Raw genomic sequence first — 13,851 nt, 5'->3', positions numbered from 1 at the left:
GATCTCAGTTTTAGAAACGAAATTTACATCCGTTTCAAAATTTGAAACATAAATTTCATCCATTGCTAATCCATTTGTTAATTAAAAATAGATTTGTAATCCGCTTGTAAATTAATAACTGATTACAAATATGTTTCTAATATTAGAAACGGAACATAATTTTGTTTTTAAATTAGAAACAGAAACAAACTTCCGTTACTAAATTTATATTTTATTAAAAAAAATATTTTTCCTTTAAAATGATTTGAACAAATGATAAATAATTTTTATGTATATGTATATGTCTATGTATAATATTTGTTTAAAACTATATTATAGAGATACTTATTTATAGGATTAGGGTTTAATGAATATTTAATCAATATTTTTAAAATTTAATTATATTTTTTTGAAAAAAAATTATTACTTGGAATAAATTTAAGTAATTATAAATTTTCTTAATTGTATTCCTGAAATATCAATATTTAATTATTAATTAAAAATTTAAAATATATAATTTTTTTAGATATAATTTTTATAGATTATTAATTTTTTTATAGGTATATTTTTTTAGGATAAAAATTATTTGAATTGTTATGATGTGTATCTTGCCATCTCATCTCATTCTTATTTTTAAGCATAAGCACATCATCAATTACCACAATGTTTCCTATTTATTTACTGCCCAAGTTAAAGGTGATATGCTGATAACAGTGGATTTTTCATTATTTGATTTCTTAGCAAAGTTCTCATTTGAAAGTAATGTCATCTAGACAAGTTGCCTTGTGAATGACACTGTTCATACAAAGAAATTTATAATATATATATATATATATATTCATCAGTTTGAAACAAAGTTTTTTGGATCACTTTTACAATCACGGTATGTTTCCTTCATTCGATATTATATATTTTATTCTTTCTATCTTATGCATAACTTGTAGCATAGTTGTCCTACTTAGAGATTAACGAATGCTTGATTAGGGGTGGTAAAATGGGTACTTATAAAATTACACAATATTACATGGCACTATTTAAGCATGTATGAATTTAATATAAATGAGTTTGTGTTATAAACGGGTTGACATAATTGAGACATGCTTAAATTAAATGATTTTGTATTGTAATTTTGTCAACTTGTGGAAAACATGATTAACACAAATATAAAGGTAAAAAAATTATAATTATAGCCGATATATATATATATTGAATTTTAGATATTTAAATACTTATATATGTTGGACTTAAGTATCTAAGTATTGATATATGTTTGTTGGATTTTGAACTGATATATTTTAGATTTAATTTAAGTTTTTGTCATTGTTAATTCATCAAGTTTGTATAAAAGCATGTTAAATGGATTGTGTCATGTTGCACGACTCAATTATAAAAGTGTTAAGTGTGTAATATGACATGACCCAATTATAAAAGTGTTAAGTGGGTTGTGTTATATTACATGACTTAATTATAGATTAAGAGAATTAAATGGGTCGTATTGTATTACATGCTTCATATATGGGTGGTGTATGTGTTTAGAAAGTCATATATGATTAATAATTGTATCATGTATGTACCTAATATTTTGGTATTATATTCCTATTTTGCTATGACATAATTACAAACTTTTACACAAAATGCTATCCTACTGCAGATCCCATGTAAAATTTACATTTGCTCATCTGTTATAGATGAATACTCCATTGTTCTATAATTATGTATTTAGAATTTACATGCATTTGATTTTTCTTTAAGGGTGTGTTTGTTTGGGTGTATTTGGTTTTACATGTAAAACCAAATACTTTACTTTATGAAATTCATTGTTTGTTTGAGTGTATTTGCAAACCCTGATATAATTGGGATTACATTACAATAGCTTTTTTGGTGTATTTGGTTTTACGCCCAAATTGAGTGTAAAACCAAATCCCGGGAGTTGAAAACCAATGTATATATACACATACACATACACATACATATACATTTATATATTTATATAAACATATACATGTATTTTTACACATATACATATACATACTCATATACATATATGAATATATACATATACTTATACATATATATACAATTATTTTCATATACGTATATATACACATACACATACATATATACATATATATACTCATACGTATTTTTACACATATACATATATATAGTAATTTCAGTTACATCCAACCAAACACAAGATTTGACTGCACTGTATTTTGAAAACCAAGTATTTCTAATTACATTGTAACTAGAAATCCACTGTATTTAGAATTACATCCAACCAAACGCCCCCTAAATGAAACCAAAGATACTCTAGCCTATGAATAATGGATTCTGTCATAACCGTACTTTGTCATTTTGGAAGCTGTGGATCGGAAATGCTAATGTGGTATGGAATTTTTATAACATCTGTCGATATAAACTATCGACCAAGTGGTCTATTAGTAATAGAGTCTGTATTAAAATTTTTTATAAGTGGTGAGAGTTCGAATTATGAGCAGACACATTTATAGAAGTGTAAGTAGTGGTTGTGTGTGAATAGTCCCAACACCAATTTGTGTGTGGATCTCGCCCCCATTTTGTTTTGCTGAAGCTTATATACGCCCATACCTTTTTTAGCTGTTTACTCGCTCATTTTAAAAAAATAAATAATAATAATAATATAATAAAATAATAATAATAAAAAATCTATACATATTTATGTGTGAAATAGTATTATATTCCCAACATAGAGGGTTTTAGGGAAGATTTTTTTTAAAATTTTTTTTTATCGTATTTAAGTCTTTATTTACATTAAATGTGATATTCAGTAATGAGAAATATTTTATTTATTTATTTATTTATATGTATTAAATGTTTCATTAGATATTTCAAACAAATTACAATTATTATATAATATTTTTATTTTATAAGAAAATAGTACACTAACAATTTGTACATTATTTGGCGTATAATTATTAGAATTACCTCAATCATCAGACCTTACTAGGATTTGGGTCTTGAATTAAATGATTCAACCGTTGGGTCATTCTGGTAAATATTAGGTTAATAAAAACCATTTTGAATATTATTTAGAATTATAATTTTTTTTAATTATAGGATATATAATATATAAATGCTATTCATTATTATTTGTTACTTATATAATAAATAATTTGAAGGAAAAAAATTTGTTAATAAATTTTTATTTAGATTAAATATGTATTAGTAATTGAAAAAAATTTAATTGCACTTATTTATTTTGGTAATAAATGTCCATCAGATTTTTTAAAACCACGATATTTCAACTATTTTTATTGTAAGGAGTTAGAGTTTTTATTGTATATCTGTATACAATTTTACCAAGGAAACCTTACAATTGTAAAAAATTCAAAGCAAAACGAGAGATTTTGTTCATTTAGGATTACAACCAAATATTAATAAATCTCATGACAATTTCATGCCTTTTATATGTCTCATGGTTATATAGTTCGCACAAAATTTTTGTTAGTTCCGGAGGGGTAGAGGTGTGATATTCTTTTTCTCAAATTCTCATGTAATGCAATCACACATAATCAATCATGCAAGAGAAAAGAAACACACAAAATTCGTTACCCAGTTTGGCACAACATGTCTACGTCTGGGGGGCCTAGCCCGCCGAAAACAATTCACTTAAAGGAGGAAAAGGAAAAAGAGTTACAACAGTCGCTCTCTCTTTCCCAACAAGGAATAACTCTCTCTAGATTGCTCGATGCCCACTCTCCTCAATCCACCCACTAGATTCTCTCACTCGTGGCTCATCCTAAATTTCAAAGCTTGGTATCTTAGATAGATGTTACTACGTCCCAACAAAACTTCCTCTTTTAGATTCTCAGCGGCTTCCTAACTTGGACACTTTCCAAAGTTAGACATTGCAACTCCAGTTTTAACCGAGCTTGAAACGCGGCCCTTCTATTGATCCTGACTGAATTTCAGCTCTCGTTGCAACATGACTTGCGATATCTCCAACCCTCCCAGTTGCTCTAGTTCATGTCAATGCAGTCCACTCCTCCAGAGCTCCTACCATTAGCAACTAGCATCCTTCCTCACGTCATACCAGCAGGTCGTTCTCCTGAGGGTCGCACCCACCAAGGAGTGAATTCCATCTTACTAAAGATGGTCTCCAAATATTTCCCCGATCTTCTTTCCAAATTTAGTCCAAATTTGGCCTTCACAAAATATTCAAACTTGATCTCCTCTCATCGAAGTTTGGTTTTTCAATATATTATTATTAAACGTGATCTCCTCTCGTCCAAGTTTAGATCTTCAATATCTTCCAAGCTTGGGTCTTCAATCTTCTATCAAATCTTGCCATAGATGTCTTGTGTCCTTAAATAGATTTTGTCTTCAAATAGCTCCACACCCAACTAAGCTCCATGCAATCTTTGGTCTCTTTATGATGATCTTTGCCAACAATAGATTATTCATCTTTTTAGAAATAAACCTCTCATGAGAAAAGAGTTTACCAAAGATAGATTTATCATCTTGGATCTTACCGAAGATACATTAAATCATATCTAAAATAAACTAGCTCTTGAAGAGAGATTCTATTACCTTGATACTCTTTCCAAAGATAAACTTTCAATATCTTTTCTATATGGTTTATTGAGAGAAATCTTTCAATCTATTAGGGAGAAATGACGTGATCACAAGTGTGAGAGTTTCTTTGAAAAATACTGTAGCAAACACGGTACTATAGCGACCGTGCACTGTTACTGAAACACAGTTACTATAGCACTAGAAGTTGAGTTCTGAAACCAAACTCTATCCCGAGAGAATCACGGCTTGAAGTACGCCGTGAACTTGACATTGTATTACTGCTTCTGTAGCTCCAACACTGTAGAAAATGCAATATAGCCACAACACTTTAGCATTTCCACTGTAGCATAGGAAGAAAAGTTCTGAAACCAAATTATCCCAAAATAATCACGGCGTGAAGCACACTCGTGCTCCATTCCCTGTAGTACATGCACTGTAGCATTTGAAGAAAATTCAGGTTTTGGAATAAGCATGGTCCAAGCATGGTTACTGTAGCAGACCGTGCTTCCTCGGAATTTTCTGGATCTTCTTGTCCTTCCCCACTTTGAGTACAAAATTGTATCTATTCTACACAATAGAAGTATCAAACGATAACAAAACTCAAAGACACACAATTTGGCGTGGAAAACCCCTTCAATCAAGGGGTGAAAAACCACGGGACCCTAAGGCCACTTAACAATCCTTTCCACTATGTCAACAAGGATTACAAGAGTTCTTTCTAGCTCACTAGAGGATTATAAGCCCAATGGCCAACAAACATACACTAAGAGGGTATCAATGATACAAGCATCATCATCATCATGGATAGCAAACAAACATCAAGTAATGATCAAAGGAAAGATCAAACCTAACCAATAAGTAGAGTTACTTGCAAGGGTCCTCCACCCAGAATTTGAGTGAGATTTGGCTCAGTATCGCCGTCCAATCTTCTTGCTCTAACTCACACATTTCTTTTTTCTTCACTTGGTTTTCTCTTGATGGCTTCCTTTCTCTCTCTCTCAATTGCAATCTACATCACACTCATCTCTCATCCAAACAAATAAGAGTTTTAACTCCATGTGAAATACCAATCACATGAGTTCCACTATTGACATAGCTTCATTTTTTTTCAACAATGGGCTTGGATCCCATTTATTCATGCAACCCACCAAATGGGTTGGACTCAACATAATCATAAGCTCCTACCAAGATCTTCTAGTCTCTTCTTGTCACATCATCATTCTTGTCACCTTGTTTACCCAGTCATTTTATTTGCCATGCCACCATTGATTTTGTCACGTCATCTCCTTGTTTGTTATATAATGCCAACTTAAGCTTCCAACTCTCCCAATTTTATTGCTATTTTTTTTATGAGAAGTTTTAATAACTTTGTAATAAATTATTTTTAGATGTTGGAGAAAACTAAAATATTAAATGCTAACGAGGAATGCTGTAGTTCCCATTTTGAAATTCATATTTGCTGTTACAGATGAATGCTGCATTGTTCTATAATTATGTATTTAGAATTTACATTCATTTGATTTTTCTTTAAATGAAACTAAAGATATTCTTACCCACGTAAAATTGATTTTTTTAATAAATGTGCTTGTCTTATTCGAAGCTGTGAATGAGAAATGCTAATGTGGTATGGAAAAGGTTTAATTTAATCTTTTTTATTTGCACAATATTTTTATTATTTTCTTTGATGAGAAGTTTTAATAACTTTGTGATAAATTAGTTTTAGATGTTGGAGAAAACTAAAATATCAAGACAAAATTCACAATATGGATGACTTTACATTTGGTATATTAATCAAAACAAATTTTATATTATCAGTAGAAAACTAATAAAAATATATATGTGTAAACTTTTTGAATGAAAATTTTAATTATAAAACCTAAAAATCAAGAAAAAAAAAAGGTTGTCTAACAACTTAAAATATTAGTATATCTTTGAACAAATAATATTATACAAATTATTTTAGAATTTAGATGTATTTTATTTAAGCCTCAAATAGAGGTAAGTGTACCACTTCTAGGCTAATTTATTAAAATAAACATGTTTTAATATTTAATTCCCAAAATAAGCATATTGTAATTATTTACGGAAATACGTATTTTTTATTTTTTATTTTTATTTTTTTAAATTACCGGTCCCACCATGTTTTTTAATATTTAATATTTATTTTTTTTTAAAAAACAGAGGGCCAGCTATTTTTTTAATATTGAATTTGTATTTTTTAAAAATCTGCCGGTCCTGGTAGGTTTTAAATTAAAAAAAAATTTACATCTAAACCCTTATAGTTTTCATTAATTTTTCGCTATGTTATTTCTACTTTTACTAATTGTAACTGATGATTAATAATTTAAATAAATATTTTTAATATTTTTTCATCATAATAAAATTTTAAATATTAAAAAAAATTTCACATGTAAAAATTACTCCCATAACTAAACCAAACTCACTTGATATTTTGAATGAACTAAAACAATTACATATATTATAAAATAATTCAATAAATACAATATTTAGGTTACATTACGGCATACGACTTGGACCAGCAGCATTCGAACAATTCGACGATTATGACCTTCATTGCGACATAAACCACAACGCTTTGGTTGACCGCCTTCTCTTATGTCCATTTCATTACGAATTCTACTGGATTTTGGACGTCCTGAAGATGGTCTTCGCATTGTAAGATCAGGATATAAATGTGGACCATTATAGGGGTTCCAGTATCTCTCATTTGACATTGGCTGAAACTCTTTCTGGTATACATTAAAAATTGTCTCAAGCCTATAAACATTATCTACATATGCCTGCCAATGTAGATGAATATATGCACACGCTGCAAGAACATGGCGACAAGGAAAATGAAGTGTTTGAAACTCACCGCAATCAGGGACGGAACCAGGACTTATTCATGGGAGGGGCTGAGGGTAAAATGTCAAAAAATTATTTCAATCAACATAACAATTGTATTCCATACAAAATAGTGCGATATTGTGACATTATTTAGTTATACATATATACATTATGAATTTATGATACATATTAATATTTGATATTTTCAACATTTTACCTCATTAAGGCATTTAATCGAACACATTGTAGGTATATTTATAAAAATGAAGTTTATCATTCATGCGTTATTTAATTCACCCATAAATTCAATTAATAAAATTTTTATAATTTTTTAAATTTATTTAAATATTAATTTATATTTTAGTTTATAAAAATTAAGTGTCAAAACAATAATTTTTAAAAAATTCTACTAATAATATAATTTTATATATTAAATAAATTAATTGGTTTTTTTAAAGTAATTTATAACATATTCATAGATTAAATAATAAATTTTGTAAATATTTTTAAAAATATTATTATATTTTAGACTATAGCTATTACTTTGAAAACAAATGATTTTTTTTAAAATAAAAATAAAAACCTAAAAAAATATTTAAAAAAATAAAAATAAAAATTCTATGATGATATAGTGATAAAGAGAGACATTTAAAAAAATAAAAAAAAATCTATGAAGAATTAAAGATAGAGAGAGAGATATTTAAAAAAAATAAAAATGAAAAAAATCTATGAAGAATTAAACATGGAGAGAGAGAGAGAGAGATATTTAAAAAAAATAAAAATAAAAAAAACCTATGAGAATATATATATCTATATATATATATATATAGAGAGAGAGAGAGATAAAGGTGAGAGGGCTCAGAAGGGGTCGACCGGGGAGAGGAGGCGGAGAGGGATTGAGAGAGAGATATTTTTAAAAAAATAATATATATGAGAATATATATATATATATATATATATATATATATATATATATATATATATATATATATATAGAGAGAGAGAGAGAGAGAGAGAGAGAGAGAGAAGTAAAGGTGAGAGGGCTCAGAGCGGGTCGGGTGGGGAGAGGGGAGAGAGAGAGAGAGAGAGAGAGAGAGAGAGAGAGAGAGGTACAAAGGAGAGAGTGGGGTCCGGCTGGCGACAGGGCTGCAGGATGCGAGGAGAGGAGCTACGGAGGTCCGGAGGAGGGGCTGCTGGCCGGCCGAAGGGGGGCTGAGTTTGAGTTTTCCGGCCAAGTAGAGAAAAACTCCGGTGCCAGGGGGGCTGAAGCCCCTGCTAGCCCCCCCTTGGTTCCGTCCCTGACCGCAATCACACCATCGTCTTCTCAAATCAATACGGTAACTACCAGCTATACCACCGCATTGAGGTGGTGCCATTTCATCTACCATAAAAAAATTTTCTTTACGATTAAATTGACAAACATAAATGCTATATGTTGTTTGTTGATTTTCCTGAATTGTCTTCATTAGCACTTCCGAGAATATTTGACCAGATGTAATTTGAGCTTGCGTATGTACACCTTTCCTTACAAATAACTCAGCAAGTCGAAAGTAAGTTGACTTAACTAAGGCTGTTATAGGAAGTTTCCTTGTATATTTCCGTAAATACTTATAGAAATATGTAATTCAGTAAATAATTAAATAATAATAATATTTTAATTAAAAAAAAGGAAACTTATATGAAAGTCAACTAGTCAACACAGACTAAAAAAAACATACCTGAGTCCATTGATCAAAATTGAGTAACTTGCAACCGTAGTGGAAGCTTGTTCTTTCGTCAAGAGTTCCTGCGGCCCTTGGTTGATGTTCCTCTCGACCAAGGTTGTCTCCTTCGTTCAGTATAACAAGAATATGAATTTTGCTAGATTTAATGTAAAAAAATAAAATAACTTTGCAAGAAAATAAAAAAAACTACAATGACAAAAAATTTAAAGAAGAGCTTTTCTCTATATTGATAATTTTTATCTTGTAGAAATACTTGTGTTTTAAAAAAGGAACTTGGAGGGTTTATATAGGCCTCCACCTAATAAGGCTAAGATCAATTTCATCCCATGGCTTTCATGAATGGCGTAGGTGCCACATGCCACCAATAATTCATCCCAACAACCTGCTTATTATGAGAAAATATTATGAGTATTTATTTAAATTATTAACAGCCGGTTACAATTAGTGAAAGTAGAACTAACGTAGTAGAAGTGAGAAAAAATAAGTTATAAGAAAAATTAATGAAAACTATAAGGGCTTGAATGTAAATTTTTTTAATTTAAAAACTAGTAGGACAGCAGATTTTTAAAAAATAAAAATTTTAATATTAAAAAAATAAGGGGCTCTCTACTTTTTTAAAAAATAAAATTTAAATATTAGAAAAACATGGTGGGACCGGTAATTTTAAAAAATAATAAAAAATAATAAATACGCATTTCCGTAGATGATTACGGAAATACATATTTTGAGAATTAAATATTAAAACATGTTTATTTTAATAAATTAGCCCCACTTCTATCTCAAGGTGTTTTTATTTTCTACTTCAATTCGGGTGTTCATGATTTTATTAATTATTTTTTCACTTCTCCATACATGGTAGATTTTTTTTTTTTTTTATTATATCTATGCTTTTTCATAGTATTTTATTCAATAAATAAAATTAAATTAAATGTAAAAACTTTTTATATCTAAATTTAACCTTTTATTGAAAATCAACTAATAAAGAAGTCCAAGTCTATCTATAACGAACCAAGTAGATCTTTAATATAAAGATTAAATTCCATTTATATAAAATAAAATATCAAGAACTCATTTATTTACTCATGTTTATTAATAAAGCCATTAAAAAAAGCAAGTTGAAATAATTGTATAAATGAGGGGACTAGAGAAATAGAAATTAAACTTAATAGATATTACAATTCATTGTCTATCGCATTGAAATGGTTATATTAGATTCCACTCTTTATTATTATTATTATTATTATTATTATTATTATTATTATTATTATTATTATTATTTAAATGTGTTAAATCTCAGAAAAAGGACTCATCAGCAATTTCTTCTTGTGAAGGTCTTATGAAGGTTAGGCATGTATGAAACATTCTATATCATGGAGTATAGTGTAGTACTAGAAGTTGATCAATATGTGTAGGATAACATGAGAGAAAGACACTGACTGATTGATTGATCAACAAGCTGTTGTTGATCTGCCATTGTGGAAAGATAAATCATTCCATGATCCCCAAATGAATTCAAAAGAGTTATGTTGAATTATTCTTGATGATCATATCACTGATGTTGGTCCTTTTCTTTCTTTGTTTCATAGTTGGTTTTATTCAATGTTCTTCCTTAATTTCTTTTGATCTTGAACTGCAGTGTGGCGGGAAATGAAAACATGCCCATGCGATGAGCCCAAAAAATATGAATCCTTGACGAGATTGTGGATTATGGCCTTCCAAGGAATGATCATTTTCATGACTAATCAAAAATTGAAAGAGCCTTTATCTTCCTGTCTATCTATGGAGGAGAATGACTAGGGAACTCATTCTTATATATTCTATTGCTTGCAAATAGCTCTCATTCTGAAGCATGTTAGTAATGGTATTTAGGAGATACCACGGACTGCCAAAGTTCTTGGAATGCAGGCAATCAGTTGAAAGCATGGGCTTAGGATAGTGGGTTTTTATAATAATTAAGGTTATGTTAAACCATTTATATGCTTCTTTTTAAATAATAATTAAATTATATAATATATAATTAAATTATCATATTATTAGCATTGTATTATTTATCGGTTCCTTAGGAGGAGAGTGGGTGGGTATGGGACTTAATTGATTTTTATAATTTAATAATGAAATACTTTGTTAGTAATTATAAAGTTTATAAAGTTGTGTTGTGTTGTGTTATTTGAAGATTAAAAAGTTTTATATCTATTTTATTGTATTAGAATAATTAATCGTTATTTTTTAGTTAATATCTTTCAATTATTGTAATATTTTTTTTTTATTTTCTAACCACTTTATTAATTTCCTCATTCCCTATAAAAGACAACATTTGCCTTATGAAATAATCAAGGGAGTTTTCCTCAATTTTATTTAATATTGGTTATATAATATCAGTGACATACCTTCCATTCTTTCTTAGAATGGTTAGGTGGATGGTTAGGCAGATCCTAAATGGGTCAAGTTGGATCGATTTCTTGTTAATAATGCTTGGGTTGATCACTTTCTTAAAATGATCCAAAATTGCCTTCCTAGATTGGGGTTTGACCATGTGCCAATTCATTTGGAAGTGGGCAACCATGGGACTTCACCACGTCAGTTCAGATTTGAATTAGTTTGGTCTATGGTTGATGGTTTTTAGGATCTTGTGCACAAGTAGTGGACGGAGCTCTCGCCTTAGGGTTGTGGCACTTTCATCTTTTTCAAGAAATTATCCCATTCAAAAGAGAAGCTACGGCACTGGGCTAAGTACAGCTTTGGTTCCATCAAACTCAGGAAGTTGTCTCTGATACATGACCTGGAAATGTTGGACATCACTAACGAGATGAGAAGTCTTACCCTTTTTGAGACAAGACGGGAGCAGGAACTACAGGAGAGTCTGGGGAAGATTTGTAATCAAGAAGAGATTTACTGGAAACAAAGATCTCAGATGCAGTGGTTACAGGAGGGGGATGAAAACACAAAGTTCTTCTATGCAGTGGCAAATGGGCGCAAGAATCGGAACTTCATTCTAAGGATTATGATTAACGACGATTCTCTCATGGATCCCAAAGATATTGGCAAAATTTTTATGGAGAAATTCAAACAACTTTTCAGGCACAAACGTGACTTCCGTTTCAAGATTGATTTTTCAAAGCGTTTAGAAAAGAAAGTGTCGATTGATCGGACTTCTTTGGATCGACCTTTCACTTTAAAGGAAATTAAAAGGGCCATTTTTTTATCTTGGTGGGGACAAAGTGCCAGGTCTAGATAGCTTTCCTATGCATTTTTTTCAAAAATTCAGGGAAACGATTAAGGGTGATCTTTTGAAGCTTTGTAAAGATTTTTATGTTGGGAAAGCCAACTTGAAAATAATTAATTGGGCCAGTATCACTCTTATTCCTAAGGTGTAGACCCCTGAAGCCCTGTGAGATTATAGGCGGATCAATCTTATTAATTCATCTCTGAAAATTATCTCTAAGCTGTTGGCCACCAGTCTTACCAAGGTTATAAATCTTCTTTTTGATAATGCCCAATCGTCATTCTTAAAAGTTAGATGTATCCTTGACAACATCGCCATTGCTGAAGAGTTACTCTTTAGTATTCATAAGCGTCATCTGCCGGGTCACATACTGAAAGTTGACTTTGTTAAGGCCTTTGATGCGGTGGACTGGGACTTTCTGGTGGATCTTCAGGAGGCTAGGGGTTTCGGGGAACGATGGGTGGGGTGGATCAAGATAATTTTGTTTTCCTCCAAGGTGTCCATTCTTGTCAATGGTTCTCCGAACGGCTACATTCGTTATCAAAGGGGGCTAAGACAAGGTGACCCATTATCACTTATAATGTTTGTTCTGGTCATGGATGTTCACACATGCGCTATAGTCCAAAATCTTGGGGGGTGTTCCACTTGGGGAGTTTCTTAGCAAGTGCAACCTACATTATGCGGATGATTTGTTGATTTTGTCAACACGCCGGGAAGAGGGGAGAGGGGGGATCTTAGGATCAATAAGTTGATTCGATATGTGTTTGAAGGGATGATAGGTCTAGAAGCCAATTTTTCCAAAACTTGTCTTTATTCCAGTAATGAGGGGAGACTTTCCGAGTGAGGTGGCTGTTGCTACAATGAATTGTGCTGTGGGCCTCTTGCCAATGATGTATCTTGGAATCCTAATCTCTGGTAGGAGACCTCGCAGGCAAGATTAGAAAGTGTCATAGAGAAAGTGAGAATGAGGCTTTCTTCTTGGAAAATGCAACATTTGTCAATGGGAGGTCGCCTTACCTTGGTCAATTCAGTCTTAACAGAGCTCCCAACATATTAGATGTCTATCTTCAAACTATCTTGGTTGATGATAAAGAAAATAGACCACATCAGAAGAGATTTCTTATGGTTCGGTCCTGACCTTTGAGCTGGTTGTAGTTTAGTGTGTTGGAAGAACTTATGTCGTGCTTATGATCAAGAGGGATGGGGTATCTAAGACCTAAGTGTCTTTAACCAAGCCTTGTTGGGGTAGTGGTGGTGGAAATTCTCGACGGATCCTAACTGGTGCGGTGCGACTGTGGTCCAATTTAATTATAACATCTATAATTGGAACTTATTACCTATGCAAATAGTGAGGATCTTGTTCTTTTTGAAAAGGGTGTCCAACTATCTTCCGGCGCTGCAGGGATGCATCACTCAAGGCATTGATTCTGGTACAAAGTCACTCTTCTAGAATGATCGGTGGTTTAATGGTAGGGCCCCTATTTTTTTGTGGCCAGATGCTGTTAGAGAGACTCAGCATCA

General features: G+C 31.1%; 1 protein-coding gene across 1 annotated transcript; it reads left to right on the top strand.

Annotated features, from left to right (window-relative positions):
* The first annotated feature begins 11,892 nt into the window (after positions 1-11,892).
* LOC120281017 lies at positions 11,893-12,991 on the top strand. Its single transcript, XM_039287969.1, has 2 exons — positions 11,893-12,332; positions 12,565-12,991. Exons 1-2 carry the CDS (start codon positions 11,893-11,895, stop codon positions 12,989-12,991), a joined length of 867 nt encoding a protein of 288 aa, XP_039143903.1.
* Positions 12,992-13,851: the final 860 nt, after the last annotated feature.

The sequence above is a fragment of the Dioscorea cayenensis genome, chromosome 17 (assembly GCF_009730915.1).
Source record: "Dioscorea cayenensis subsp. rotundata cultivar TDr96_F1 chromosome 17, TDr96_F1_v2_PseudoChromosome.rev07_lg8_w22 25.fasta, whole genome shotgun sequence".
Lineage (NCBI taxonomy): Eukaryota > Viridiplantae > Streptophyta > Magnoliopsida > Dioscoreales > Dioscoreaceae > Dioscorea > Dioscorea cayenensis.
Note: the sequence above shows the minus strand (reverse complement) of the source record. Positions and strands in the feature narration are given on the sequence as shown.